The sequence below is a fragment of the Sinocyclocheilus grahami genome, unplaced genomic scaffold (assembly GCF_001515645.1).
Source record: "Sinocyclocheilus grahami isolate Dianchi unplaced genomic scaffold, SAMN03320097.WGS_v1.1 scaffold215.1, whole genome shotgun sequence".
In the NCBI taxonomy this organism is placed as follows: domain Eukaryota; kingdom Metazoa; phylum Chordata; class Actinopteri; order Cypriniformes; family Cyprinidae; genus Sinocyclocheilus; species Sinocyclocheilus grahami.
The window spans coordinates 739,419-767,192 of record NW_015505394.1 but is presented as its reverse complement, the minus strand read 5'-3'; the positions used below and the strand labels follow the sequence as shown (position 1 = coordinate 767,192).

The 27,774-nt window shown below is 38.4% G+C and overlaps 1 protein-coding gene across 3 annotated transcripts in view; it reads left to right on the top strand.

The window, feature by feature from the left end:
- Positions 1-27,774, top strand: part of LOC107596126 (latent-transforming growth factor beta-binding protein 3) — a 51,659-nt gene that overhangs the window by 5,440 nt on the left and 18,445 nt on the right. For 2 of the 3 annotated variants that reach the window (XM_016286776.1, XM_016286774.1), the window contains exons 2-10: positions 17,699-17,847; positions 19,449-19,563; positions 20,099-20,265; positions 20,725-20,827; positions 21,702-21,788; positions 26,219-26,338; positions 26,411-26,590; positions 27,103-27,216; positions 27,319-27,332. In XM_016286776.1, coding sequence (XP_016142262.1) covers positions 17,699-17,847; positions 19,449-19,563; positions 20,099-20,265; positions 20,725-20,827; positions 21,702-21,788; positions 26,219-26,338; positions 26,411-26,590; positions 27,103-27,216; positions 27,319-27,332 — 1,049 coding nt within the window. The remainder of the gene's footprint in view (positions 1-17,698; positions 17,848-19,448; positions 19,564-20,098; positions 20,266-20,724; positions 20,828-21,701; positions 21,789-26,218; positions 26,339-26,410; positions 26,591-27,102; positions 27,217-27,318; positions 27,333-27,774) is intronic. The other variant, XM_016286775.1, reaches the window with a different exon arrangement.

Below are 27,774 nucleotides of genomic sequence, written 5' to 3'. Positions count from 1 at the left end.
TCATGTGATTTTATACATTAGTAATGTTGGGAAATGAATAAATGCATAATAATCGTCATAATCGTAATTATTCCTCAGACAATAATCGTACCAACAAAATCTATAATCGTTGCATCCCTAGTCATGAACTGCTTTTTTTATTATTTTGTACTTTTCTTCGAGGTCTAATAATATAAATTTTTACATCATCATTTAGAAGTAATAGGCTATTTTCTGTCCTGTATTGACCCCCCTCATCTGAACGCTCTGTTTGAATAGGTGTGGCGGATTGCCTACATCCTTGGACGCTGCTGTGATTTAGGTTCAAAACACATAAATACTCAGTACATATCAAACGATCTGTAACAAAGCAATAGTGACCACGTAATAAAAACAGTTATTCACACTTGTGTGGTGCGACATTACTGTCGTTGTCACGGAATGCCAGGAGAAAACAAGGTAAGATCCAAGTGCAATTTATTTAAAGTAACAAATGATCAAAACAGAACAAAAATGTGGCAAAAAGGTAATCCAAAACATAGGGAACAGATAACACTATGTAACTTTAGACAACTCAGAAGACAAATACAACACAGCAGCAATGACGACAGAGAGCGAGCATGGTGTATATATAGATGAGTAATTAGCTAACCAGTGATAATGAGCAGAACCGAATAGACAGGCAAGGGACTATGGGCAATGGAGTTCAAAACATAACAGAAACAGGAGTTTCCCCTCAAGTGGCCAGTCCAGGGCATCACAACCAGACACTGTGACATTACCCCCCCCTCTACGGAGCGGATACCAGACGCTCCACTAGAAAACATAAGTTCAGGAGGGAGGTGGAACTGAGGCGGACCAGGGGGAGGGATGGCGGGCCAGGACCATGCCAAGGAAGGGGGTCAGGGAACCGAGGTAGCCCAGGGTATAAGAGCAAAACCGGCAGGGTGGAAAGCCAAGGCGGGGCCGGCAGGACGAACCAGCAGGGCCCCAACCATACAGGAACCCCAGCAGATAGCCAGGACGGAGCTGGAGGAATGAGCCAGTGAGGCTCCTGCCAAACTAGAACCCAGGCGGGCAACCAGAGCGGCAGGCAACACTGGTGGGACAGAAAACCCTCTCAGCAACGCCGGAACAACTGAAAATAAGAGCAGAGAGAGAGTTTAGTACCAGCCTCAACGGCTGCAACAGGACAAGCCGATTGCTCTGCAACGGTCCCCGTTAGCTCCCGGACTGGAGCGGGCTCTGAAGTGGACCTTGCAGGCTCTGGACTGGGCTCCGTGAGCTCCCGGACTGGAGCGGGCTTTCCTGTCCTCCTTCTCACCCTCCGCCGCTTAGTGGGAGTCTGAAGGATAGAGGTGGTGGGAAAATCCCTGCAGAAGGCTTCTGACTGGCCTGGTATTGCCCACTGACTTCAACCCTGGAGATATATGACGAAGCCCCAGAAGTCTAGGATCTCGAGTCCATCCACCTCCCACTGGGGCAAAGGATTATCCAGACTGATGTTAAGGAGGTCCTTAAGTGCAGCCTCATTATAATTTAGCTCCACCGCCAGCGTCCAAAAGGTCTGGGCAAACCCACCAACCTCCATTCCTTCCTCAGTACATATCAAACGATCTGTAACAAAGCAATAGTGACCACGTAATAAAAACAGTTATTCACACTCGTGTGGTGCGACATTACTGTCGTTGTCACGGAATGCCAGGAGAAAACAAGGTAAGATCCAAGTGCAATTTATTTAAAGTAACAAATGATCAAAACAGAACAAAAATGTGGCAAAAAGGTAAACCAAAACATAGGGAACAGATAACACTATGTAACTTTAGACAACTCAGAAGACAAATACAACACAGCAGCAATGACGACAGAGAGCGAGCATGGTGTATATATAGATGAGATGAGTAATTAGCTAACCAGTGATAATGAGCAGAACCGAATAGACAGGCAAGGGACTATGGGCAATGGAGTTCAAAACATAACAGAAACAGGAGTTTCCCCTCAAGTGGCCAGTCCAGGGCATCACAACCAGACACTGTGACATTACCCCCCCCTCTACGGAGCGGATACCAGACGCTCCACTAGAAAACATAAGTTCAGGAGGGAGGTGGAACTGAGGCGGACCAGGGGGAGGGATGGCGGGCCAGGACCATGCCAAGGAAGGGGGTCAGGGAACCGAGGTAGCCCAGGGTATAAGAGCAAAACCGGCAGGGTGGAAAGCCAAGGCGGGGCCGGCAGGACGAACCAGCAGGGCCCCAACCATACAGGAACCCCAGCAGATAGCCAGGACGGAGCTGGAGGAATGAGCCAGTGAGGCTCCTGCCAAACTAGAACCCAGGCGGGCAACCAGAGCGGCAGGCAACACTGGTGGGACAGAAAACCCTCTCAGCAACGCCGGAACAACTGAAAATAAGAGCAGAGAGAGAGTTTAGTACCAGCCTCAACGGCTGCAACAGGACAAGCCGATTGCTCTGCAACGGTCCCCGTTAGCTCCCGGACTGGAGCGGGCTCTGAAGTGGACCTTGCAGGCTCTGGACTGGGCTCCGTGAGCTCCCGGACTGGAGCGGGCTTTCCTGTCCTCCTTCTCACCCTCCGCCGCTTAGTGGGAGTCTGAAGGATAGAGGTGGTGGGAAAATCCCTGCAGAAGGCTTCTGACTGGCCTGGTATTGCCCACTGACTTCAACCCTGGAGATATATGACGAAGCCCCAGAAGTCTAGGATCTCGAGTCCATCCACCTCCCACTGGGGCAAAGGATTATCCAGACTGATGTTAAGGAGGTCCTTAAGTGCAGCCTCATTATAATTTAGCTCCACCGCCAGCGTCCAAAAGGTCTGGGCAAACCCACCAACCTCCATTCCTTCCTCAGTACATATCAAACGATCTGTAACAAAGCAATAGTGACCACGTAATAAAAACAGTTATTCACACTCGTGTGGTGCGACATTACTGTCGTTGTCACGGAATGCCAGGAGAAAACAAGGTAAGATCCAAGTGCAATTTATTTAAAGTAACAAATGATCAAAACAGAACAAAAATGTGGCAAAAAGGTAATCCAAAACATAGGGAACAGATAACACGATGTAACTTTAGACAATTCAGAAGACAAATACAATACAGCAGCAACGATAGATAGAGTGAGCATGGTATATATAGATGAGATGAGTAATTAACTAACCGGTGATAATGATCAGAATGATTAACAGGTGCTCATGATCAGAACCGAATAGACAGGCAAGGGACTATGGGCAATGGAGTTCAAAACATATAACATAGAAACAGGAGAGCGCCCTCAAGTGGCCAGTCCAGGGCACCACAACCAGACACTGTGACAGTCGTATCTAATATAGTCGCACAGCATCATCTTTTAGTTTCCGTCTTCAATCTTCAATCCTGCGTCGAATTGTGCTTTGTTTGTAAACAAATTTGCGGTAAAATGAAGTGAACAAAGGACCTAATTCTTACTGACATGGTCTGGAACTTCATTAAAAATAAACTTCATCCACTCTTTCCTGGGATCAGAAGGAAGGCAATGCAAAGTGTTTTTCCACAACTTGGCACTGAACAGCATCTTGTTGTCTTCTGAGCCATCTTCATCGTTTTTTTTTCTGCATAGAACTGCGTTTGTCTCGCTCGTTATTTACACATGTGTGAATCGGTGGGTGGGGCTAAACAGGCAGTGATGTAGAAGCAGGCGTTGATCATCTTCTGCAGAGGCAGGGTTTAGCCACACTATTATGTCATAAAGTGGCACATTCCACATCCTGTTGTTCTGGCAGATTGGCTTCAATTTAAGCTGTTTTTAGACTAACAAGAAAGTTTGATTTCTGAAATTTACAGGATGTTTTTGTTGTATAGTGACCTCTTATATGTCAAAAGAACAATGGAATTTTGATTTCTCAGTTCATGACCCCTTTAAATACTGAGAAAGCAGCCTCTTTTTCTCTTTTTGGGTTCCTCTGTCTGTCTGTCAATGCCAGGATCTGGGTTTTGTGGTGAGAGAGGTGTGTAAACCCCAAACCATCCTCCACTTCTGCAGAGTGCCCAGAATGATGCCAACATGCCACAGAAGCACTACCCAATGCCTATTTCAGTCCTAATTCACACACACACTGCTTCTCTTTCACATGCAAGCCTCACATATTTTCTTGTATTTTGGGGACTTCTGTTCATTTCTTTATTTAACTCGGTTCCTCTTACAGCACAGTCTGCAATCCCTCTTTATTTGACTACTGTGGAGTGCAGTGCTAGGTAAATGATGGGATTAGAGTGCACACAATAGTAAGAGCCAGATTTATTACTAGATACATGAAGTCTTTGGGGCTAATCAGGCTTTATTCCTCCCCTGCTCTCATTTTGCTCAGGCTATGCATGGAAAATCCATGCAGCAAGCCACAAAGGAACAGTTTGAGAGTGGAAAATGTGTCAGAAATCCAGTCGAACATTCCAGAAGCATGCCAATCCTTGTGTGTTTGTGAGCGTATGAGTCAGTGGTCATCTACCATTTGTCATAAGTATGAAATGCAGTAGTTATTACGTTCTGTATCATCAACCTCTGGTTTCTCAGTCCTTTGCCATCCTTTTTTACCTTTGCTTTTTTTTTTGTGGATCATATTTCCCATTCTTCCTTGTAGAGATTCCCCATGCATTTCTTATGCAGAAGATTGAAGAGCAGAGTGAGATGGCATAATTGGTCTTGCCAGTCTAAGACTTTGAAACCACAATTAGAGGTTGTGTTGGAAAGTGATAAGAGAACACTGTGTATAAGTGAGTGTCTGTCTTTGAGGGAGAGGTGGCAGCTGTGGGCTTTTTAAAAGGGCAATATTGAAACTCAGGCCCTTAAACAAGCATTCTGGTTTACTCAGAGTAAACTCACTGCTTTTCACTGTGAGAATGAGGGCAGTTATTTAAAGCAGAGCAGAGGAATGTCTTCATATGTATGTGTATTTGTTATTTGGCCACATACCCTGTAGTTATTCAGAAGTGAAAACATGTGAAGATGGTAGACAGGGTTTTTGAGTGATAGGACTAATTTAATTCTTTACATGCTTCAAAGCCATTGTTCAGCCAAAAAATAAATTTCTGTTATAATTTAATCACCCTCACATCGTTCCAAACCTGTATGATTTTTTTCTTCTGAAGCATGCAAAGTAAGATATTTTGAAGAATGTCTTTTTTGTCCATGCAATGAAAGTCAATAAGGTCCAGAGTTGTTTTGGATCCCACTGACTTTTATTATATAGGCAAAAACGGTTCTGTAATCAGCAGGAAATCATCATCACATGCTTTCAGATGGAGCAGAATTTACTACACATAGCCGTAGTTCACTGACAAGTTACGCAAAAAAAATTGCAGACGATTTTACTGCGCGATTCTGAAATCGAAGAAATCGTTCACGATAATGACAGCTGTTTGCATAGCTTCTCAGTGAACTACGGCTCTGTGAAGTAAATGCTGCTCCATCTCAAAGCATGTGAAAATACCATATTTAATAACATATTTTTACTCCAAACTCACTTCATAACGTCAGTTGAGTGTTTGAAATAAATCCTTCTGTGAGATGATGTGGTTTCTTACACAGAATAAGGCACGCAACATATTTCATAGTATTTAAGCAGTGATAAAGGCATTGCATTATAAATATACTTTATTTTAATGAAAATTATAATAATAAGAACTCAGATAAACCGTATATTGCTGTAGTCGTGTGTTAATTAGTCGCGTTGAATCAATGAAAGCAGTTGAATCTTCTGTTTATTCAGCTGCAGGCATTTTCTGGGTTTCTTCTGCGAGGCATATTTGGAGTTTCAGCGCGAGAGCGCCCTCTGGCCTTTGGATGGAGATTTACTGCTGATCACAGAACTGTGCTTCACTGAGAGATACGCATGACAATCTCAGCTTCTGTCAAATCGCGATCTCGATTCCATTTCGATTTATCGTGCAGCCCTAAAGCACACTGTACTTCAATCCCTCACAGCCTTGCTTTCATTCCTGTTAAAAGTAAAAAATGGCACTACCCTGACTAAGGAAAGGCGAAGACGTTTAAATATTACTGGTTAATATAATAACATCACAGACTAATCATAGATCAGTAGGAGGCAGTGAGGTCCCCAGGGGCCCGGGACATCATGTCTGGTTTTAATTTTCATTGGTGCCGTTGCAAACAGAGACACCAAAACATCAATATTTTCTCAGTCAGACTAAACCTTACCTTAACTTCAGTTAAACACGGACAGATAAAGCACCACATCAAGACTCTCTTGATCACTCTGGATTCACAGTAGCACGCTCCAAAAAAAGGTACAAATAGCTTCCAAATACATGTATTTTTCAACAACTCTCAAAAAAGAAATGTCCAAGGAGTCATTTCATCATAGTTTTAGTGTATAGTATAAAAGTTAGTGTTTGCAGTGTCTGGCTTATTTTCCCTCTGCACATGAAATTTTCCATAATATTCCATTCTAAATGTCCCCTTTCCTCTTCCTTTCTCTCCATAAATACACAAATACCTGTCAAGCACTGATGATGACATCACAGTCACAGTCTCCTGTCAGCATTCCATCCATCCACGCTGCCTGCGTTCTCACATCTGTTTGGCTTTCAGAATCTGGAACCTCTGCTGTTGCCAAGGTTACGACAAATTCTGGCCCCCATGTGACTGTGTATAAGAAGCTTGCAAGACCTGTGTCATAGCAGGAAAATGTAAACATTGAGATGAAAGAGAGAGGTTGCCCCACACTGGTTTGATGTTTTATTTGATGTGTTTTTTTGTAAGATCTGTGGATGAAAGTTATTTTGAAAAATATTTTTAGCTTAGGTCAGACTCATGACAAAAGTGGAGGTGCTTTGAAGTAAGTCAAACAGCTTTTATTGCTAAACCTTCTGTCTAGTTCTGATGGAAAATGTTTGAAAGAAAAGGCCTCTGTATTCGCAAGAAAAAGGCATCCATACATGCTTGAATGTTAATATTTGTGTTGGTCTGATATTTGTATGTGGGTTTGTTTATGTATGTTGATATACAGTACAGTACAGTACAGTACATGCACATTCCGTTTCAGTAAACACTCACTCTTCTTTTTTCTAGACTTTTCTCTGTGCATTTTTTAAGTCTCTCTGATGTTTTTATGACTGTCAGGGTTAACACACAGCTGATAGTGATTATATATAGTTAGTATACTTTTGGGAAACTTGGGTTCAGTATTATAATGGGTGTGTGCTTGTTGTTTTGCTGCCCACAGAAATAAACAGTCCCAGACTTTTGTCAAGAAACCAAATTAGGTTGAATTTTCTTTTGCCCCACCTTCTATTTTGACACTAATGGCCACTTTTATATTTTTCGTATGTTTGTGTTTATAACACTAAATTATAGTTGCTAACATATAATTTAATGGGAGGGTTTGTTAGTGTTTTTGCTAGTAATGTTGTTAGCAGGTAAGTTAGTTGGTATTGATGTGTTAGCGGGTGTGTTAAGTACTATTGATGAATTGATGAAATGTGTTACAGTGGACAGTCAGTGTAATGAATTCCAATACATTTTATTCGGTTCAGAGTAGAACTTTCACACTACCACACACTGACACTCTAATATATACACACTACCATGCAAGTAGTCAGTAAGATTTTCTTTTGAATTAAATTAATATATAGTTCAGTCATGAAACTCTAGATGGTGCAGGCGATGGTTTGTTAACGTAATGATGTAACGATGATATTCAGAGAGTTAAACAACTTGGCACAAGCTGATTGGTTCATGCTGCATATGCAGCCAATGAGCTTAATGCCCTGCTTTTATATGGTTGGCTAGCATTCACTAGAGATTCCTGCTGCGCGCTTTCAGAGTTCTCTGAAACCCTCCACCTTCCCCAGCTCCACCTGTATAGATCTGCTACGGGGTTATTTTAAATACTCACGACACCGTATCGTTGTATGCATTGGCAGTAGCAAGTTCCTGTACTTGCTTGCAGCAGCAGCAATATCTACAACTACAGCAATAACCAACAGCAGCAGCAATTCAGCAGCAGCGTAGCAGATCTATTCCGCCAAGAACAAATACATTAACATTGTCATATCCATCACCATGCTAAAATGTTCAGAGAGTTGTCATGATTGAAATAGTTTTATTCAATAAGGACACAGTAAATTGATCAATAATGACAGGAAAGACATTTATAATGTTAAATTTATAAATGTATATTTCTGTTTCAAATAAATGCAGACTTGGTAAGCACAAGAGACTTCTTTAAAAACCATTTAAAAATCTTACCGATCCCAAACATTTGAATGGTAGAGTATGTATGTGTGTTAGTGTGTATTTTTATTATGTTTTTTTTTTTAAAGCATGCTATAGGTAGTGTTTTACTGATGTTTTTTTGAATCAGCCTCACGACCATAGTCAGTTTGGTGCACCAACCACTAACTACATGTCTGAGAATTTCTGCTTAATTGAGCTTTGTAATGTTAATAATATATATTTTTATAATGATCTGAAAAGTGTTGGCTCATCAATATTAATTGGATGATGTAACATTCATTTAGTGGTGCTTTCTGATCTGTTGAAAGACAGGTCAGTGGTGGTTGCCCATCCATATTACCGCTTACTGCTTGTGCGTTTATTCAGTCCAGTGCCAAAGTAACCTTTTGGCAAATGTGTCTGTTTGGCCTTAAAGTCATTGATTTGCGATTTTGCGTAGTCACCTGCAGTTTTTTCTTTTATATTTTAAATGTTTATTTTATGAGCAACATTACATTTGTAAAAATTGGACAAAATTAAACTCTTGGTTGGCCTTTTGTTCCACATCTGATAAATCCCCTTCCTTTTGTCATGTTTAAATGGGTCGGTCATTAACCACTCTCGCCTGTAGGTGTTGAAGCTTATCTGAACTGAATAACCCTGTGACTGAAGCATTCATGATGACTAATGTTGACTGGTGCTAAAGAGATTCTTCTGTGTGAGGAGGTGGCTGGGGATAAAAGCACTGGTGCTCTATTAATGAAAGAGCCTCTCTCTCGCTCGCTTTCTCTCTTTCTCTCTCTTTCTTTCTCTGTATATGTGTATATGTAGGCCTTCGTATAGAGCGAAAGAGATATTTCATGTCAAATATATATATATATTAGAAGGAACTAGACCATTAGGTGTGTGTGAGAGAGGAGTACAGTACAGTACCATTGATACAGTGGCGCAGAAGCAATTATATATATATATATATATTATAAAATAAAAACACAAGTGGATTGTGGTTTTGTCATGTGTCTCTGCCAGGGAGAGCCAGTGCTCTGTGTGCATGTGTCTGAGCTTGCTGGCCTTTGCGCCAGGGTATCTGAGGAATGTGAACATTTCTTTGCTTCTGCACCACTGTATCAATGGTACTGTACTGTACTCCTCTCTCACACACACCTAATGGTCTAGTTCCTTCTCAGCCACTGGTGCATTATAGGAAAACTATGGAAGCCCGTTTCCGCCACTGAATAAAAAAATATAATTCTGTAAGTCATAATAATGAGAAACTTTCTCAAAAATATGACTTAGTATCTCGTTATAATGAGAAACTTTCTCGTAATAATGACTTAGTATCTCGTTATACTGAGAAACTTTCTCGTAATAATGACTTAGTTTCTCGAAATAATGACTTATTTTCTCATAATAATGACTTAGTTTCTCGTAATAATGAGAAACTTTCTCGTAATAATGACTTAGCCTAATACACACACACAAAAAAAAAGACTTACTCGACGCATGCGCAACGCAAGAGTGACAGCACGCTAGCGCCATCTGTTGGTCAAAGCCATGCCCGCTAACATTGCTTTGTTCTGTAATCTAAAGTGTATAATGCTATAGTCTGTCATTAAGTAACGATTTCAGATAAATTATCTGTATGTAGTCTTTTGTGTAATAGTTACTCTGCCAGATAGTTATGGCTTCAAACATTCCAGACCAATATTTCAGTTAAGAAATCCAGGCATTTTATGAAGAAATGAAAGCCATTACACATATAAACTTAAGGACAGCACAACTCCGATCGGGCATCTTCGGGGGTTTTCTCGGCTCAATGAATACCACTCAATGAACAGGTTCTACCTCAAGCGTAGGCATGTCTCGCTGATCCGTGCAAACCACAGAATGCCTGGAGACCTGCTCCAGGGGCACTCCTGCCCGGAGGAACGCAAGGTCTGACCACGGGGTGAAGGTTTGTCGGCAGGCCGGTGTAACTTGGACCCGGAAGGTGCCGCGTTGCCACGCCCACCTTGGGACTCGGCCATGAATCCAGTGCTGCAGCGGTCTCATATGGAGCAGCCCCAGCGGCGTGACTGCCGCCGTAGCTGCCATATGCCCCAGGAGCCTCTGAACTGTTTCAGTGGGACCACCATCCTGCTCTTACCGAGTCCCCTCCATACCGGGAAAAGAGATCCTCTGCGTTGGGGAGAGTTTGCTCTTTCCCCAGTTGACCCGAAGGCCCAACAGGCTGAGGTGTGAGAGCACCAAGTCTGGTGTGTGTAACACTGACCTGCGTTCGAGTAGAGGGTGTGTGGGTAGTCCGTTGGTTCGTCCTCCCGATCCGCCCACTGCTGCTCACTGGCGAGAGAGGAGGGTGAGTGTGATACGCACTAGATCGTCCACAACCCCCCGTCCCCTCTGGGGACCCAGAAATAGAGGAATTGCTCTTTGTCGAGAATTTGGGTACCACCGACCGAGAGGTCAGTGGTGAAAAGATTCTCCGCCCGGCCCTCCTCCGGGGGAGGGAGTGGTGTGCTTACCATCTCCTGAAGAGCACGTCCCTCCACCTCTGGGTCGCCCTTCTCCGGGCCTCTTGCTCTCTCGGTTGCCACCAGGTTTGGCGGGGGCCTGGACGGACGGGGCGGCTGCCCTGCGACCGGCTCCACGGCACAGCTTTGCTTGAGGCCGCAGGAGCTCTGCTCTTGTTTGGCGGTGGCAGGGGGGCCGCCCTCGGCGACGGCAGCAGCTGCACGCCGGCAGGATGTACCTGATGGCCTCAGTCTGCTCTGGTCAGCGGAGAACCACTGGGCAAGTTCTCCACCGTGTCGCAGACAGGCCGGCCTGGAACACGGGGACGTTCAAGAATAGTGTCTTGTCCGTCTCGCGCATGTCAGTCAGTCACAGCCAGAATTGGCACTCCCGGACCACCATAGTGGACATCGCACGACCCAGAGACCGCGCCGTAACCTTCGTCGCTCATGGCGCGAGGTCCGCCGCGGAACTAATACATCATCGAAATACACATCTATAAATTAAGTTTATATGTGTAATGGCTTTCATTTCTTCATAAAATGCCTGGATTTCTTAACTGAAATATTGGTCTGGAATGTTTGAAGCCATAACTATCTGGCAGAGTAACTATTACACAAAAGACTACATACAGATAATTGATCTGAAATCGTTATTTAATGACAGACTATAGCATTATACACTTTAGATTACAGAACAAAGCAATGTTAGCAGTGTTCCTGCATGGCTTTGACCAACAGATGGCGCTAGCGTGCTGTCACTCTTGCGTTGCGCATGCGTCGAGTAAATCTTTTTTTTTTGTGTGTGTATTGGGCTGTTATTATTACGAGAAAGTTTCTCATTATTATGACTTAGTATCTTGTTATAATGAGAAACTTTCTCATAATAATGACTTAGTTTCTCGAAATAATACTTGTTTTCTCATAATAATGACTTAGTTTCTCGTAATAATGACAGTATCTCGTTATAATGAGAAACTTTCTCGTAATAATGACTTAGCCTAATACACACAAAAAAAAAAAAAGACTTACTCGACGCATGCGCAACGCAAGAGTGACAGCACGCTAGCGCCATCTGTTAGTCAAAGTCATGCAGGAACACCGCTAACATTGCTTTGTTCTGTAATCTATAGTGTATAATGATATAGTCTGTCATTAAATAACGATTTCAGATAAATTATCTGTATGTAGTCTTTTGTGTAATAGTTACTCTGCCAGATAGTTATGGCTTCAAACATTCCAGACCAATATTTCAGTTAAGAAATCCAAGCATTTTATGAAGAAATGAAAGCCATTACACATATAAACTTAATTTATAGATGTGTATTTCGATGATTTATTACTTTTATTAGCTGTCCCTTTCATGCATCACATGCAATGTTAGCGGTGTTCCTGCATGGCTTTGACCAACAGATGGCGCTAGCGTGCTGTCACTCTTGCGTTGCGCATGTGTAGAGTAAGTCTTTTTTTTTATTTTTTATTTTTTTTTGTGGATTTGGCTAAGTCATTATTATGAGAAAGTTTCTCATTATTATGAGAAAATAAGTCATTATTACGAGAAAGTTTCTCATTATTATGAGAAAGTTTCTCAATATTATGAGAAACTAAGTCATTATTATGAGAAAATAAGTCATTATTACGAGAAAGTTTCTCATTATAACGAGATACTAAGTCATAATTTTGAGAAAGTTTCTCATTATTATGACTTACAGAATTATATTTTTTTATTCAGTGGCGGAAACGGGCTTCCATAGAAAACAGCTTACACTTCTTTGTGTGAATATTTTAAACAGTCTCATTTTTTCCTTTTCCACTATCTGTTATTTACTCATTCCTCCATTCATTTTTTCTCTCCTTCCTTCTAAACCTCTGAAACAATTATACCTAGTTGTTTAATTTGTTTTGAAATAACAGTTTATGGCCAGATGTTTGCTGTGTAACATAAATTGTGTGTTTCTCTGTGAGTGAAGAGTGTGTGTGTGTGTGTGTGTGTGTGTGTTTGTATGTGTGTGTGTGTGTGTGTGTGTGTGTATACATGTGGTTTGAGAGAGAGTTCAGCACACATTTCTTCATACCTCTGCTTGCAAACTGTAAATATTTTGGGTTAAAGACATTTATTGAGCACAAGTTGAGATAAACACTAACAGACAGAATGAGAGTCTACACTGAGGAACAGAGATATAAAGCTGACTGACAACAATATTGTGTTAACAGTTTTTGATGGATAGTGCTGAAGTTTGGCTTCTTTGATTTGATTTGTTCACATACATTACAATTCAAAAGTTTGGGGTCAGTAAGTTGAAAGTAAATGAATGCTTTTATTCAGCAAAGACACATTAAATTGATCAAAAGTGTTAAAAAAATCTATTTCAAATAAATGCAGAAAGATTTTAAGAAATGTTTATTAAAAACCAAATCAGCATATCAGAATAATTTCTAAAGGATCATGTAGCACTGAAGACTGGAATAATGACTGTTGAAAATTCAGCTTTGCCATCACGGGAATTAGGCTAAGTCATTATTACGAGAAAGTTTCTCATTATTACGAGAAACTAAGTCATTATTATGAGAAAATAAGTCATTATTTCGAGAAACTAAGTCATTATTATGAGAAAATAAGTCATTATTTCGAGAAACTAAGTCATTATTATGAGAAAGTTTCTCATTATAACGAGATACTAAGTCATAATTTTGAGAAAGTTTCTCATTATAACGAGATACTAAGTCATAATTTTGAGAAAGTTTCTCATTATTATGACTTACAGAATTATATTTTTTTATTCAGTGGCGGAAACGGGCTTCCATAGAAAACAGCTTACACTTCTTTGTGTGAATATTTTAAACAGTCTCATTTTTTCCTTTTCCACTATCTGTTATTTACTCATTCCTCCATTCATTTTTTCTCTCCTTCCTTCTAAACCTCTGAAACAATTATACCTAGTTGTTTAATTTGTTTTGAAATAACAGTTTATGGCCAGATGTTTGCTGTGTAACATAAATTGTGTGTTTCTCTGTGAGTGAAGAGTGTGTGTGTGTGTGTGTGTGTGTGTGTTTGTATGTGTGTGTGTGTGTGTGTGTGTGTGTATACATGTGGTTTGAGAGAGAGTTCAGCACACATTTCTTCATACCTCTGCTTGCAAACTGTAAATATTTTGGGTTAAAGACATTTATTGAGCACAAGTTGAGATAAACACTAACAGACAGAATGAGAGTCTACACTGAGGAACAGAGATATAAAGCTGACTGACAACAATATTGTGTTAACAGTTTTTGATGGATAGTGCTGAAGTTTGGCTTCTTTGATTTGATTTGTTCACATACATTACAATTCAAAAGTTTGGGGTCAGTAAGTTGAAAGTAAATGAATGCTTTTATTCAGCAAAGACACATTAAATTGATCAAAAGTGTTAAAAAAATCTATTTCAAATAAATGCAGAAAGATTTTAAGAAATGTCTATTAAAAACCAAATCAGCATATCAGAATAATTTCTAAAGGATCATGTAGCACTGAAGACTGGAATAATGACTGTTGAAAATTCAGCTTTGCCATCACGGGAATTAGGCTAAGTCATTATTACGAGAAATTTTCTCATTATAACGAGATACTAAGTCATTATTACGAGAAAGTTTCTCATTATTATGAGAAAGTTTCTCAATATTATGAGAAAATAAGTCAATATTATGAGAAAGTTTCTCAATATTATGAGAAACTAAGTCAATATTATGAGAAAATAAGTCAATATTATGATAAAGTTTCCCAATATTATGAGGAACTAAGTCATTATTATGAGAAAATAAGTCAATATTATGAATAAATTACATTTTAAAATATATTAAAATAGAAAACAGTTCTTTTAATTTGTGATAATATTTCACAATATTAGATTTATATTGTATTTTTGATAAAATAAGTGCAGTCTTGGTGAGCAACTTCTTTCAGAATCATTAAAACCCCAAACCTTAACAACCCCAAACTTTTGAATGGTAGTGTATGTGGCTTTTATATGGAATTTGCAGTGTGCTCAATGTGTGTTGCTCCTCAATCACAGAGTCACAAAGAGATTGCAGTTTTATTGCTCAGAAGTTGCTGTTTAATATCTTGAGAGACTTAGTTATGGATCATTTACATTGATTTAGAATCTGATAAGAATTTTTTGAGTTCTTAATGAAACTGCTGACTTGATGGCAGACTTATCTTGGTAAATCTGAGCATAGCCTGAGTTATTATTGAGATAGAGAGGACAAGATACTTTTTTATTTTACCTATATGAGAAATTTATAGCAGTTTGCTCTCTAATCGTATGGCTGGCTACAAGTAATGACATATTTACAGACATCTTATATGTAATTTTGACTTGGCACAGGATGCTTTTTAAATAAGCTTTTAGCTGGCATTTGACTGAGGCTAAGGCTAAGGAACTCTCGTGATTTACACCAAGTAGGTTGACCTACACCCACAATATATTAACTTACATCAACCCAAGAGTTTACTAGTATGGTGGCTAGAACAAAAATATAAATATTTTAAATATTTAACTGCTGAGCAAAGATGTTTTAAGAACACAATCAGTAAAAGGTTATTTATATTCCTTGCGTGTCTCAGATTAAGGCAGTTCAGGGACCTGATGTGAACCCTGCTTTAGTGAAGCTGATTTATCCACTGCTGTGGCAGGTTTATGGATTCAACTGCCCTGCTTTTTATTCTGAGGTGTGAGAAAGCTGGCATGAAGCTTTCAGCTTCTTACTGTAAATACATGGTGATTTTCAGACAGGCAATGGATTAGATGAGCACAGCAGACACACCCCTGACTAACCCGCAGAAAATCATCACATGGTCTGTCCTATCGTATACACCCCACCCATCAACACACACACACACACACACACACACACACTGGGTCTGTTAAATCCATTAACAGGCTCTTTTGCTCAGACAAAGAGTAAGAAAGTGTTTGACATTCCTCCAAAATCATAAGCACACAATATATTTTTAGATTTCTAGAGCTTTTGTCAGTGTTCTGGCCTTTCTGAGATTAAAGTAAATATTTTATAAGCAAAACAAAGCTAGTCGAAGCAGATTTGGCAGATCAAACTAAGATTTTGGGTGTAAGAGAGGGCAAGATATGCTACAAAAGCAACACATTCCCTGTGAACTAAATGCTGCTGGGGAAAGTCATATGTATGTGTGTGAGTTAGTGATGTAGTGAAGTCTAAAGCTGTATTTTCGAAACCTCTGTCTGTCTTGAGTACTGCAATTAACTCAGCAAGCACAGACACACTGAAGCATTCACACACACACACACACACATGCACACACGCACAAATCTACTCACAGTTATGAATACATATGCACATCATAGGCAAAAACACAAGCTTCCACACAGAAAATCACTCACAGCCATATATCCACACCCACACAGGTTTAAAGCTTCACGGTTCACATGCACACGCTGACAGAATGGCACTTTACATTCAATATGTCTCTGCTATGATTACTGGACCATTAGAAAGGTAAGAAGAAAGCAATAAAGTAAGAAAGAAACCGTTTTTATTTTCTACTCATATGGCGGTTTGTTTTTGTTTTTGTTAGAAACGTGGTTGTTTGTGTTTGTCATATATATTTATCTTCTGGCTTGGTTTTGCTTCAAGTGTTCCCCTTCTCTCTCTAGCTTTCACTCTCTCTCTCATAAGCGCATTCTTATAAAGCCATCCTATTTTTATGTAAAGTAAAAATGGGGGTGGTGTGGGAGCTTGAATCAGTCTGAGGGTGTGTGGGTGGTAGTCATATGCACGCAGACAGACTCCGGCCAGCTGTAATTGTTTCCGTGTGTTGTCCTCATCAAGCTATAGGTGAGCCACAGTTTGCTACTGCCAGCCTAATCATATGTCTTTGTGCTCTTCAAAATGCCCCTTGCTTGCTATTTTTTTTGTATTGTTTTGCACATCTGCTCTCAAGATCTTTGCAGTCAACTGACTTCATGCTTGTTGTTAAAAATGCTTTTAAATTGTTTATTTTTTATGATTGTCTATAAATCGTGTTCCTGACAACATTTTCTTCCGTATTCTTAATTTAGCAAGGGCTAAATATGAAAATACTTGCTTACATATTAACATATTAAATAGTAAGTCTAAAACTAGGAACTTGATGTTACAATAAATATGTTTAAATATAAATTCTTGCTGATTATGGTCTAGAAATCTAAATCTGCATGTGTGGTTACAGGAATTTAAATACAGATATTTAATGGATATTTGTTTTTATCATGTATTTTAGTCGCGATTAGATTTTGCTAATTTATTTCCTTGCTATTTAAAAGCATTGCTAGCACTATCTAGTACTATGCTCCACTACAGCATAGATTTTTATTTTACAAAAAAAAAAAAAAAAAAAATGTAGCATATAGGGTTTTATTTTTTTCAAAATTGTAAATTTTAAAACTATAAAATCCATAATTTTGGGAACTATTACACTCTGCTCTGAGTTTTTTTCCTGCTTGCTGTCATTATTGTCTTTTATGTTAAATCATCAACTATGATTTAATAATTAAAAAAAAAAAACATTTTACTTGTCATCTCCTACTTTTCATTCAGCTGCCACCAAATATAGTCTTGAATAATTTATAGAGTAGCTCTTAACAGGTATGCTGAATCCATGTTTAAACCAGGTGTTGTGCTTTTGAAAAAAATAATAAAAAGCAGTCTGCAAAAGCCCCTGCCCTCAGAAAGAATTAGTATGTGCTTATTTTTGTAACTTTTTTTCTCAGTATTTTCACTCTTTAAATCACAGTGGATGATGTGGCTGTCATGTATTGACTCCTTCTATGTATGTTTTTGATTTACATTATATAGTTAATATGTAAACTATACAAGAAATAATAATAATAATATATAAATAACATGATATATAATAATAATTATAATATCTCTATAATATTCTCAAACCCGATATGTCATGTCTAATCTGTAATCTGTCTGTGTTTGCAGTGGTGTGTCCTCTAACCTGTATGAATGGAGGATTATGCAGTACCCGCACACACTGTCTCTGTCCACCAGGCTTCACCGGACGCCTCTGCCAGTTCCCACTTCGGACTCAAGCTTCTCGTGGCAACAAGCAGCCCATCTACACCCTGCAGGTGAGCATCTCCTTTACACCGTGTGTTCCACAGACTTAATTGTAAATGCATCCTTGGAAAAATTCAAATGTTGTTTTTAGGGATGTAACTATGTTTGACGATAAATCGTGATAAAATACCCCACGGTTAGTATTACCGTTTCATATTTTAATCATCACTATAACCGTATTCGATTACCGCGATTTGAACAACTGAGGATAAATAAATACTGTACTGCACAGGGCTCCAGTGTGCGACCAAATGGGCGCATTTTGCGATAATTTTTTCTGCCGGTGCAACTAAATTTTGTGTGCGGTCGCACTGGCGCGACCACCGCATTGTTTAACTCATAAGCGCTGCATTTCTGTTGCATGAGAGAAACATCAAATGGCAAACTAAACTGAAAGCATAACAAAACCGCACTACTCGTTTGAGCTGTGCAGCTCTTCGAGTGTAGAGCCGGGTTTATACTCGCCGCGTCAGGAGTGCGAAGCTGGATGCAGCAAAAATTATGCAAATATTGAGGAAACGATGGATGGGTTTAATGCTAAAGTAAAGTAAAAGACCGCATCTTAAACCAAAGGTGAACATGTTGGTATTCTTGTGGGACAAAAACATGCAAGCACTGTCACCGACAGCAAGTTTAGTTTTACTTTTCTTTTTGTTTTTCGTTTTAAAAAGCTTGTTATCTTTGCTGTTTACCTCACGTTATGCTATGCAGGCTTTCTTTTTATTTATTTGATTCCTCAGTGTTTGCTAAATGTTCTGTAATTTATTAGTCGGTATATAATACAGCATGTGGTGTATGCCATACCTCATCTTATTCGTTTTTGTTAATAAACGTTTTATAAGCTAGTTTGTCGTTGTATCTTAACTGTTTTATTGCTTTTATGCTTTTTAATTAAGAATAACAATGAATCCATCTTTTGTTTTAGTCTTAAAAAGTGGAAGGTGTGTAAGATCAAAAAATGGACCGGTTGATGAAAAACAAGCTTATGTGGATTCTAAACATTTAAACAAGAAGGTATCTAGTATTATTTATGGAGCAGATAAATACATATAATCATTTATTAATCAATTATCATTTTGACTTGACCCTTTTCTTTATTTAAAAGCTGAAATGTGAGGTTTACCATTTATGAAACTTTTTCAAAGCTTTATTTGAACATTTACATTAGATATTTGAACATGCTATTAGATAAACTGTTGTCAGTCATGTTGTCATTTAAAATCTGGACATCATTGGCAAAGTTATTGTTTTAGTTATGCAAACAAAAACTCATTTTATTTGTTGTTTGTTGATTTTAAATGTAAAACTTGGTGAAATTATTTGTGTGTCAGTACTTTTTGAACATTTCCAGCACATTTTAACAATACCGTGATACTACTGATAACCATGATCATTTTGGTCACTATGATCGTGATAAGAAATGTTCATACCGTTACATCCCTAGTTGTTGTTTTTTTTTAGTTGTCATCTTGATTCCAAACAGACAAACGGATGGTTCAAAACCAGTTGTGATAGCGAGAATATACTAATTATGTCTGATGGCTCTTGAGGGTTTTGTTAGATCCTGTTGTTTTAGATTGATAATTGACTGAGAATAAATGACTCTCTCCAGGTGATGCCTGAGTCCCAGAGTCTGTCAGAGCTTGGTGGCACAGGTGGGCGGCAGCAGATGACACAGACACACTCGGTGTTCACTCTACAAGGCGCTGGACATCACTCTTCTGAAGGTAATTAGCGCACAGGACATTTTCACTTTTAATTTGACTGAACTGTGGTCTCATTTGCTTACATGCGTACACATGTAAAACCAATGTGAGAATATTTCCATGCAGAAATATCAATCAGTCTTGTCAAAAGAATGACTAAAGCTCATTCTATTACATTCTGTGCTTCTGTAGCTCAGTCTGGAATGGTTAGCCTGTATAGGTATATGTATAGGTATATGCACAGCTGGCTAATAAGTGATCCGAAACGTGACCATTTGCCATCTAGGTCAATATAAATGTGTCTTTACAGTGTTGTTATTGTATACTAATATACTATTGTATACTATTTTTAATTGAAATAAAGCTGAAATAAAATAAAATACTGAATGAAAACTTATCAAAACTTCTTTATAAAAAAAAAAAAGTGAAATATTGCCTTGGAAACTACTTGAAATAAACATTCATTATTGACATGCACTTCATTATAATTAAAAAGTTATTTAAAAATAACTGTGTATTTCCTTCTTTTTGGGTCTCTATTCATTCATCTTTCCAGTGCAGGTCAATGTCCGTGTTGTTCACACGCCAGACACTTCAGTTGTCATCCATCCTCTCGACCAATCAGAGAACAAGCCTCACAGTACCAAGACTGTGACCCGCCTCCCTCCACAGACACATAAGCCCAAAGGGAGGTGCTTCCAGGAAACCACACCCAAACAGGCTGTGAGTGACAGAAGTAGATGAGATGATACAGAATATCTGATTTGCCTATGAATGTTTATATACTGTGTATATATATATATATATATATATATATATATATATATATATATATATAAAAATAAAACACACTCTCTGGGTCTCTATTCATTCATCTTTCCAGTGCAGGTCAATGTCCGTGTTGTTCACACGCCAGACACTTCAGTTGTCATCCATCCTCTCGACCAATCAGAGAACAAGCCTCACAGTACCAAGACTGTGACCCGCCTCCCTCCACAGACACATAAGCCCAAAGGGAGGTGCTTCCAGGAAACCACACCCAAACAGGCTGTGAGTGACAGAAGTAGATGAGATGATACAGAATATCTGATTTGCCTATGAATGTTTATATACTGTGTATATATATATATATATATATATATAAAAATAAAAGACACTAATTCGTGCTCTCTCTTTTTGTAGTGTAGTAATCCTCTCCCTGGTCTGACCAATCAGGAAGACTGCTGTGGCAGTGTGGGTAATTCCTGGGGCCAAAATAAATGTTACAAATGCCCATCACTACCTTGTAAGTTCAAATATTTTCTGTTATATAATATAACTTTTCTTAGGGAGTTGCTTTTTACTGTTTCTGTCCAAGATCAAAGTGTGTGTCAAGCCAAAAACAACTCCTTTTCATTACTAATTCTTAAAAAGTAACAGTTCAAGTCTGTTTTTCCTTATAAATTCACCCTGTCTTAGCTTGACGAGTGGAATGTGTCATTGCAGCCTTGGAGTTAAGTTTCAATATGGGCTAGAAGAAAAATGCTTTTTTTCCACTCCTATTTTCTCTCTGTAACCCATTTGATGTCTCAGAGCTCAGTCAGACGGTGATCCTGGCCTGGTGAACCCTTCTGTGTGTGAGCGGATATGTGTTAGTGTTTTCATTCGAGTGTGTGTGAATGTCTGAGAGTGTCTTCGTGCCTCACCAACTTCAACGTATTTTCCAATGACACACCCTTTGCAGTAAAAGGAAACAAAAGTGAAGGCTGGAAAAAAGGATAAAAAAAAAAGTTGGCTTTGGCAAAAGCCTTTCTGGAAAGCCACTCTGTCTCTGTTCTCACATGTTCTTATACAGAAGAGAAAATATCAGCTTCAGAGAAATGTTCCCACTGCAGCCCTTTTCTCTCTTTCTCACACACACAGAAGTGAAGCACATCACACACAACACACCATGCTACCAGTTTCTCTCTGACTTAAATCCCCTCACAGACACTTCCTTCATCCGTTTTCTCAACGTCTTCCACCACTCTCATATTTAGCTTTGTTTTACATTCCCTTCATTGGTTTGATGTTTCATAGTTTCATGTTCTGGCTTAATCAAACAATCAAAGTAGCTAGCCTAGTACAGATGCTTTAGTAGTAGAAATGATTAATAATTTGTCTGAATTTCTCTCATTCAGATGCTGGGAAACACCAGACTATAGTAGAGGACTTTGGCTCCACATGCCCTCAGGGATACAAGAGGCTCAACAGCACTCACTGCCAAGGTAATGTGTATGTACATGCTGGATTGTGTGTGTTGTATAGGTTTTACAAACTGTAGATATGTTAAACATCCATAAGCATTAAATTAACACAAACTAGACGGCTGCCAAAACATTTTCTCTCATGCCGTTTAGAAGAAATATCACAGCCAGCCACAGGCAGAAAAATTGTTTATATTTCTATTTGCTACATAGCCAAATCAGAGGTTTTTTTATATTTGAGATTTAATTTTAAGTTAAACTGGTTTAAGGGCACATGAGATTGTTAATTGAAACATATAAGAGACATATTTTATGTGCTATTTATTTCATAAATATATTTTAAAAAATACTGACAGGGAACAATTTTCCACATCCACAATAAAAATCTCTGAAACATCCGACAGTTTAAATATAATTGAGGATGAAATGGACTAGCACAACTACTTCCACATTCTACTCAGTACGGCTCGGTCAGCGTTTAGCGCACCTACATCCAGACCGCTTCTTATGAGAAAGCAGATAATACTAGGATTTAGGGGTGGAGATTTTTTTTTTAACAATTAGTCATATTCTCTGCTTTAACATGAATTATTATCAACCTGCTGAAATGTTCCTATGAATATATTTCTCTTCCAAATATGCATTCTGAATAGTGGTCGACCGATATTGTTGTTTTGACAGCCGATGCCGATATCTTGGAAAGCAGGGTGGCCGATGACCGATATAAAGCCGATATAATTTTATTTATTTTAATTAATATTTAAGAAATTTTAAATCATTTGAAAATGGATGAAAAAATAAATGTGTTAAATAAACATACTTATACTTTAGATGACATTTTATTAAGTAAAAGTATGTTTAAGTATTTTTCACAAATAAATATTTAATAAAAAAATATAATAAAAAAGGAAGTAAACACTGTAACCAACAGGGCACTCAGTATTCTGGGAAGTTTGTGTGCATTGGGAATCATATTTTTTCAAATTGTATACATTTTAATTCCTTTGTTTAACCGTTCTATCTGATTATTAGACAGACTTCTATCCATATTAGACAGAACTATTAACGACAACAGCGAACAAGAGGGAGAATGTGAGCACTATGTGCTCAGGCACTGCCGTTCTCAGCGCTGTCAAAATAAAAGTCCAGCGCACCGTCAAAATAAAACGGAAGAGCTACTCGAACACATCGGCCAAACAGGAAAACTTATCGGCCGATGCCGATATTTAAAAAATGCCAAATATCGGACGATATATCAGCCTTGGATGAAATATTGGTCGACCACTAATTCTGAATAATAAATATATTTCCCCACTAACCTGCTGAGGTCCAGCGTTTGTCTTCACATTTTTCTCTTACTGATCATATTTTATACCTGTTGAATTCACAGTTTTAAATGAATTTGACTGATAAACACACTTACGAAAAATGACCATGGCTAAAGTGTAGTAACCATTTTTTTTTTTTTTTGCAGTTTACCATTTGTATAACCAAATTTAAACACCATGGTTAAACTATGGTTTGTGTAGCAAAACCCGGGTTTATTTGTGGTTTATTATGGTACAATTGCAATTTTTTGGTTTTATTTGTAGTAAGACCATGGCTAATATTTGTAAGAGCATTATTGCTTGTGTGCGTTGGTGCTCCTATTCCAATGGTTAAAATGGTTGAATAAATGTGCAGTAACTGCCTTAAAGAAATTTATGTTAAATATTTAAATAATTTTTAACAGTTATGTGTTGACAGTGCGACTACTTTGAATATTCATATTTTGGCATTGCATACATTGAAATGATTGAGAATGAAAAATGACACAGATTGGTGACATATTTACAAAGGTTACATATTTTAAACATTTTAAATACAGATAAATAAAGGTTCATTCTACTTATTCATCAGATCTCACATACACTGCTGCGTCGCGCGTTCTAGTTTAGAGCACTGACACCATGTTGTGAAACAGTCACGTATGTTTACCAGCCACTGCTTTTTCAGATTGGCTTATATTGGATTAAAACTTCACGTTCTGTTGAGTTTGGAAAATTCTGATTTGATTACGGCACACTGAAAATATACATAACTGGAAATAACTGAGCCGTATTATTTATAAACGGAAGTGTGTCACGAGGCTCAGTGCAAGTAGACCATTGATGTGTAGAAAGTAGAGTTTATGATAACTACCATTTGGGCCATTTAGAAACCTCAATTATAAGTCATATCAGATGACATTTTGAAGCTACTCAGTCACATGATCTAATTATTATCTTAGTATTATATAAAAATAACAGTAATTGTTATAACAATAAAAAATTCAGATGTATTCAAAGGGGACATTGGATGCAAAATTAATTTTTACATGGTGTTTGCATATAAATGTGTCAAGTTAGCAGTGTGTGGACACAACCACCCTACAATGGTTAAAAATCCATTCACTCCTTTTTTTTTATCTGCCAAAAACCTAAACAGTCTCAATAATCAAGCCGTTTTGATTTTCTAAGCAATATGACGTCATACTGCTCAGGCCCCACCCACGACCGCTGTAAAGGGGACATTGGATGCAAAATTAATTTTTACATGGTGTTTGCATATAAATGTGTCAAGTTAGCAGTGTGTGGACACAACCACCCTACAATGGTTAAAAATCCATTCACTCCTTTTTTTTATCTGCCAAAAACCTAAACAGTCTCAATAATCAAGCCGTTTTGATTTTCTAAGCAATATGACGTCATACTGCTCAGGCCCCACCCACGACCGCTGACAGACTGTCCTGTATTAGCATATTCCCGCCCTCAGCCAGTTGTACGATGTCTGCCATTTTCTCCACGCTCGAGCAGCTGTAGCGACAACAATGTCTCGTAAGCAATGCAGGTGTTTTGTAGTTGGATGTAAAAGTGAATATAAGTCTTCATTTTCTCCCGACATCAGAGCCATTGAGAAATTTTAACCAAAGTATTGCAGACATTTCATGAAGGCCTTAAAGAATCATACCAACTTGTGGGAAATGGGCATCCAGTGTCCCCTTTAAAGCTACATCAACTCCCTCTATGGTCCCCTATGGTTGAAACATTGTGACAGTATTTCCTAAACACCTACAGAAATCTGCAATTAGTCTGGTAAAAGATTTGAAGTTGCTGTGTTAAAAAGGATTTTATCCTAGAAATGCAAGTAATAGTAGGGCAGTCCTGATATCCATTCCAGATACAGAAATCAAGGACTTTCTGCCAGTACGGAGACAGTTTGGATTGCTGTGGTATAAAGACCTGCATAGTTTCAGAATCAGAATAATAGCAGAAGGAACATAAAATATCAGATAATTCAGTGATAAGCTCCATTTATGATCCCATTGAGGGAGATGCTCAGTTGGGATGAGGTAAGTGAATAAATTGTACACTAGCAAAATGACTAACAACATCTGTCAGGTTTTAGTACAAGCAGATGCTTCAGACATTTGATATACTGTAGGTGCCCTCTTCAGTGGAAACATTTCTCAGATTTAGGAGAAATCAGATGAAATGAAAGGTGAACAATGCAATCAGAGCAAATTGCACAAGATGTAGAATTTAAGATGAAGACAACAGCTGTTCACAAACTGCATACTGTTTTGGGTGTTATCTGCTAAAACAAGCTTTTGCTTGAATGTTACAGAAGGAAATACCCACTGAGTATGAGAATAGATATTATTCAGCTTCAGTGTAATCCAGATAAACAGAGAGCTACACAGTTTAGCTCCCAGACTGAATGCATGAGAACACTATATATAAAGTTGTGGTACAAAGGAAAAGGTCTGTGTTGTAGCCTTTCCATATCGAGTCTTTTCAAATGAGGCTGAGGCCATTATCACTGGCCATGCATTACAAATAAGTCCGAAAACACTGGTAAAGTTTTGACATTGAGCCTAAATCATCTACTTGATGTAAAAACCTGCCTTTATGTTTTCATAGAAAAGTTAGTGAATAGCACTGGATAAACTGCAGGTACCACTATACAATAGATTATTATTATTATATATAGATTACTCCTGCTTCTCAATCTTAGATGATGGAAAACCCATCAGCACCATCTCTGACTGCAATAGTTACTTAACAGCCTTAACAATGGCAGCTGGGGAATCAGTTACAAAACTATCTTTGACAAGAAGAAGAGACTTGAGGGCTTTCTCTTTGACATTAAATTTCTCAGCTAGTTTACCTTGATTTAATTGAATTTGAATTCTTTGAAGGGTAGTCTTTTGACCATTGTAGGCAATGTTAGGCAATCTTGAATCTTACCCATGAACATAATCTGAACACTCACCCTGATCCTAAGCCGATTTCCTCTTTTCTAGTACATTTTACTCATGGCTTGTATGGGACCAAAAAAAAAAACAACCTCAATTTACTTTGGACATATTTTTATGAACTTATCACAAATACTAATGATTCTTTTGCATCTTTTTCCTTTCTCTGCATTAGACATAAATGAATGTATGATGCAGGGGCTGTGTCAGAATGGAGAATGTTTAAACACACAGGGAAGTTTCCGCTGCACTTGCAAACCTGGTTATGTACTGGCAGAAAAGACACGCTGTGTTGGTGAGACATAAATATGTGTGCAAACTCACATGTAACACAAATATACAGTATGCTCAACAAACCATCATAAAGATCTTTTTACTCTCTTAGCATCAACAGCAACCGTCGAGCAGGGGCTCTGTTATCGGATGGTTACGGAAACAGGGAAATGTGAGCATGCTCTTCCAACACGCCTTTCCCAGGAGATATGCTGTTGCACTGTGGGTAAAGCATGGGGAAGCAACTGCGAGAGGTGCCCACAGGATGGGACAGGTGAGTGTGCCTTATGAGTGGGGATATGCACCATTCAGAATTGATTAGAGAATGTCTTTTAATTTCTAATTCAGTTCTTGAATTTGAAATACATTTGAAAAGTATTTTAAAAAGCCTTGTTTGGACGTTTTGGAAAATGTTTTAAACTTTAAATGTTTAAATATTTAAGAGATGTTTGAAATGCTACCTATAGACATTTTTATATTAACGTTTGTGGATCAGGGTGGAAGAACACTTAATTTCCCAGAATTCATTACCTGTGTTGAATTTCTTATCATTTTAATCCAGTAAATTCCTCCTCTTGTCATTCCCATTCATATTCCTTTGTGCCAGTTGAATTCAAATTCTAGCTCATGAATTGAAATGGAGTCAATTCTTCAATTCTGATTTTTTTCCCCCCATCCTGTTGTGAACATGTTTCTGTATCTTTAGAGAAGTTTTTGAATCTTTGACTAATTAATCTTTGGCTTTCTCTCTCTAATGCTTCCTTCTTTCTCATTCTGTCTTTCTAGCTTCCTTTAATAAGATCTGTCCAGCAGGGAAGGGGATGTCTTTCCTGACCTATCATGGCACTCTGTCCATTCAGCCCTTCTTGACCAATATTGAGCACATTAATCCTGACACTGGTACAGATATTTGAATCAATTCTGAGATAAAGATTATTTAAGCTTGATTGCTATGTTTTTTATTGACTGATTGTTGATTGTATCTTTGTGTTTGCATTCCAGAGGTCAAGCCTCCGGTAAGATTCCGGTTTTATGCCTGAACTATCAATGGAGAGAAGAACAGAAATCAAAAGTCATCTTTGACAGAAATCTCACAGTTACAGTTTTAATAAATAGAATTAAAGGGGTCATATGATGCTATTTTAAAGATCATTATTTTGTGTATTTGGTGTAACAGAATATGTTGACATGCTTTAATGTTCAAAAAACACATTATTTTTCAAATACTGTACATTATTGTAGTTCCTCTATGCCCCGTCTCTCTCAAACGAGTCGTTTTCTACAAAGCTCCCTCCTTCCAACAAGCGCAGTCTGCTCTGATTGGCCAGATGACCCAGTGCATTGTGATTGGCCGAACACCACAAGCACGCGTCGGAAATGTAACGCCCCTTTCCATAATCGCGAGCTTCAGCTTTCAGCATAAATGTAAAGACATAATAAATAATCCTTTTGTGGGAG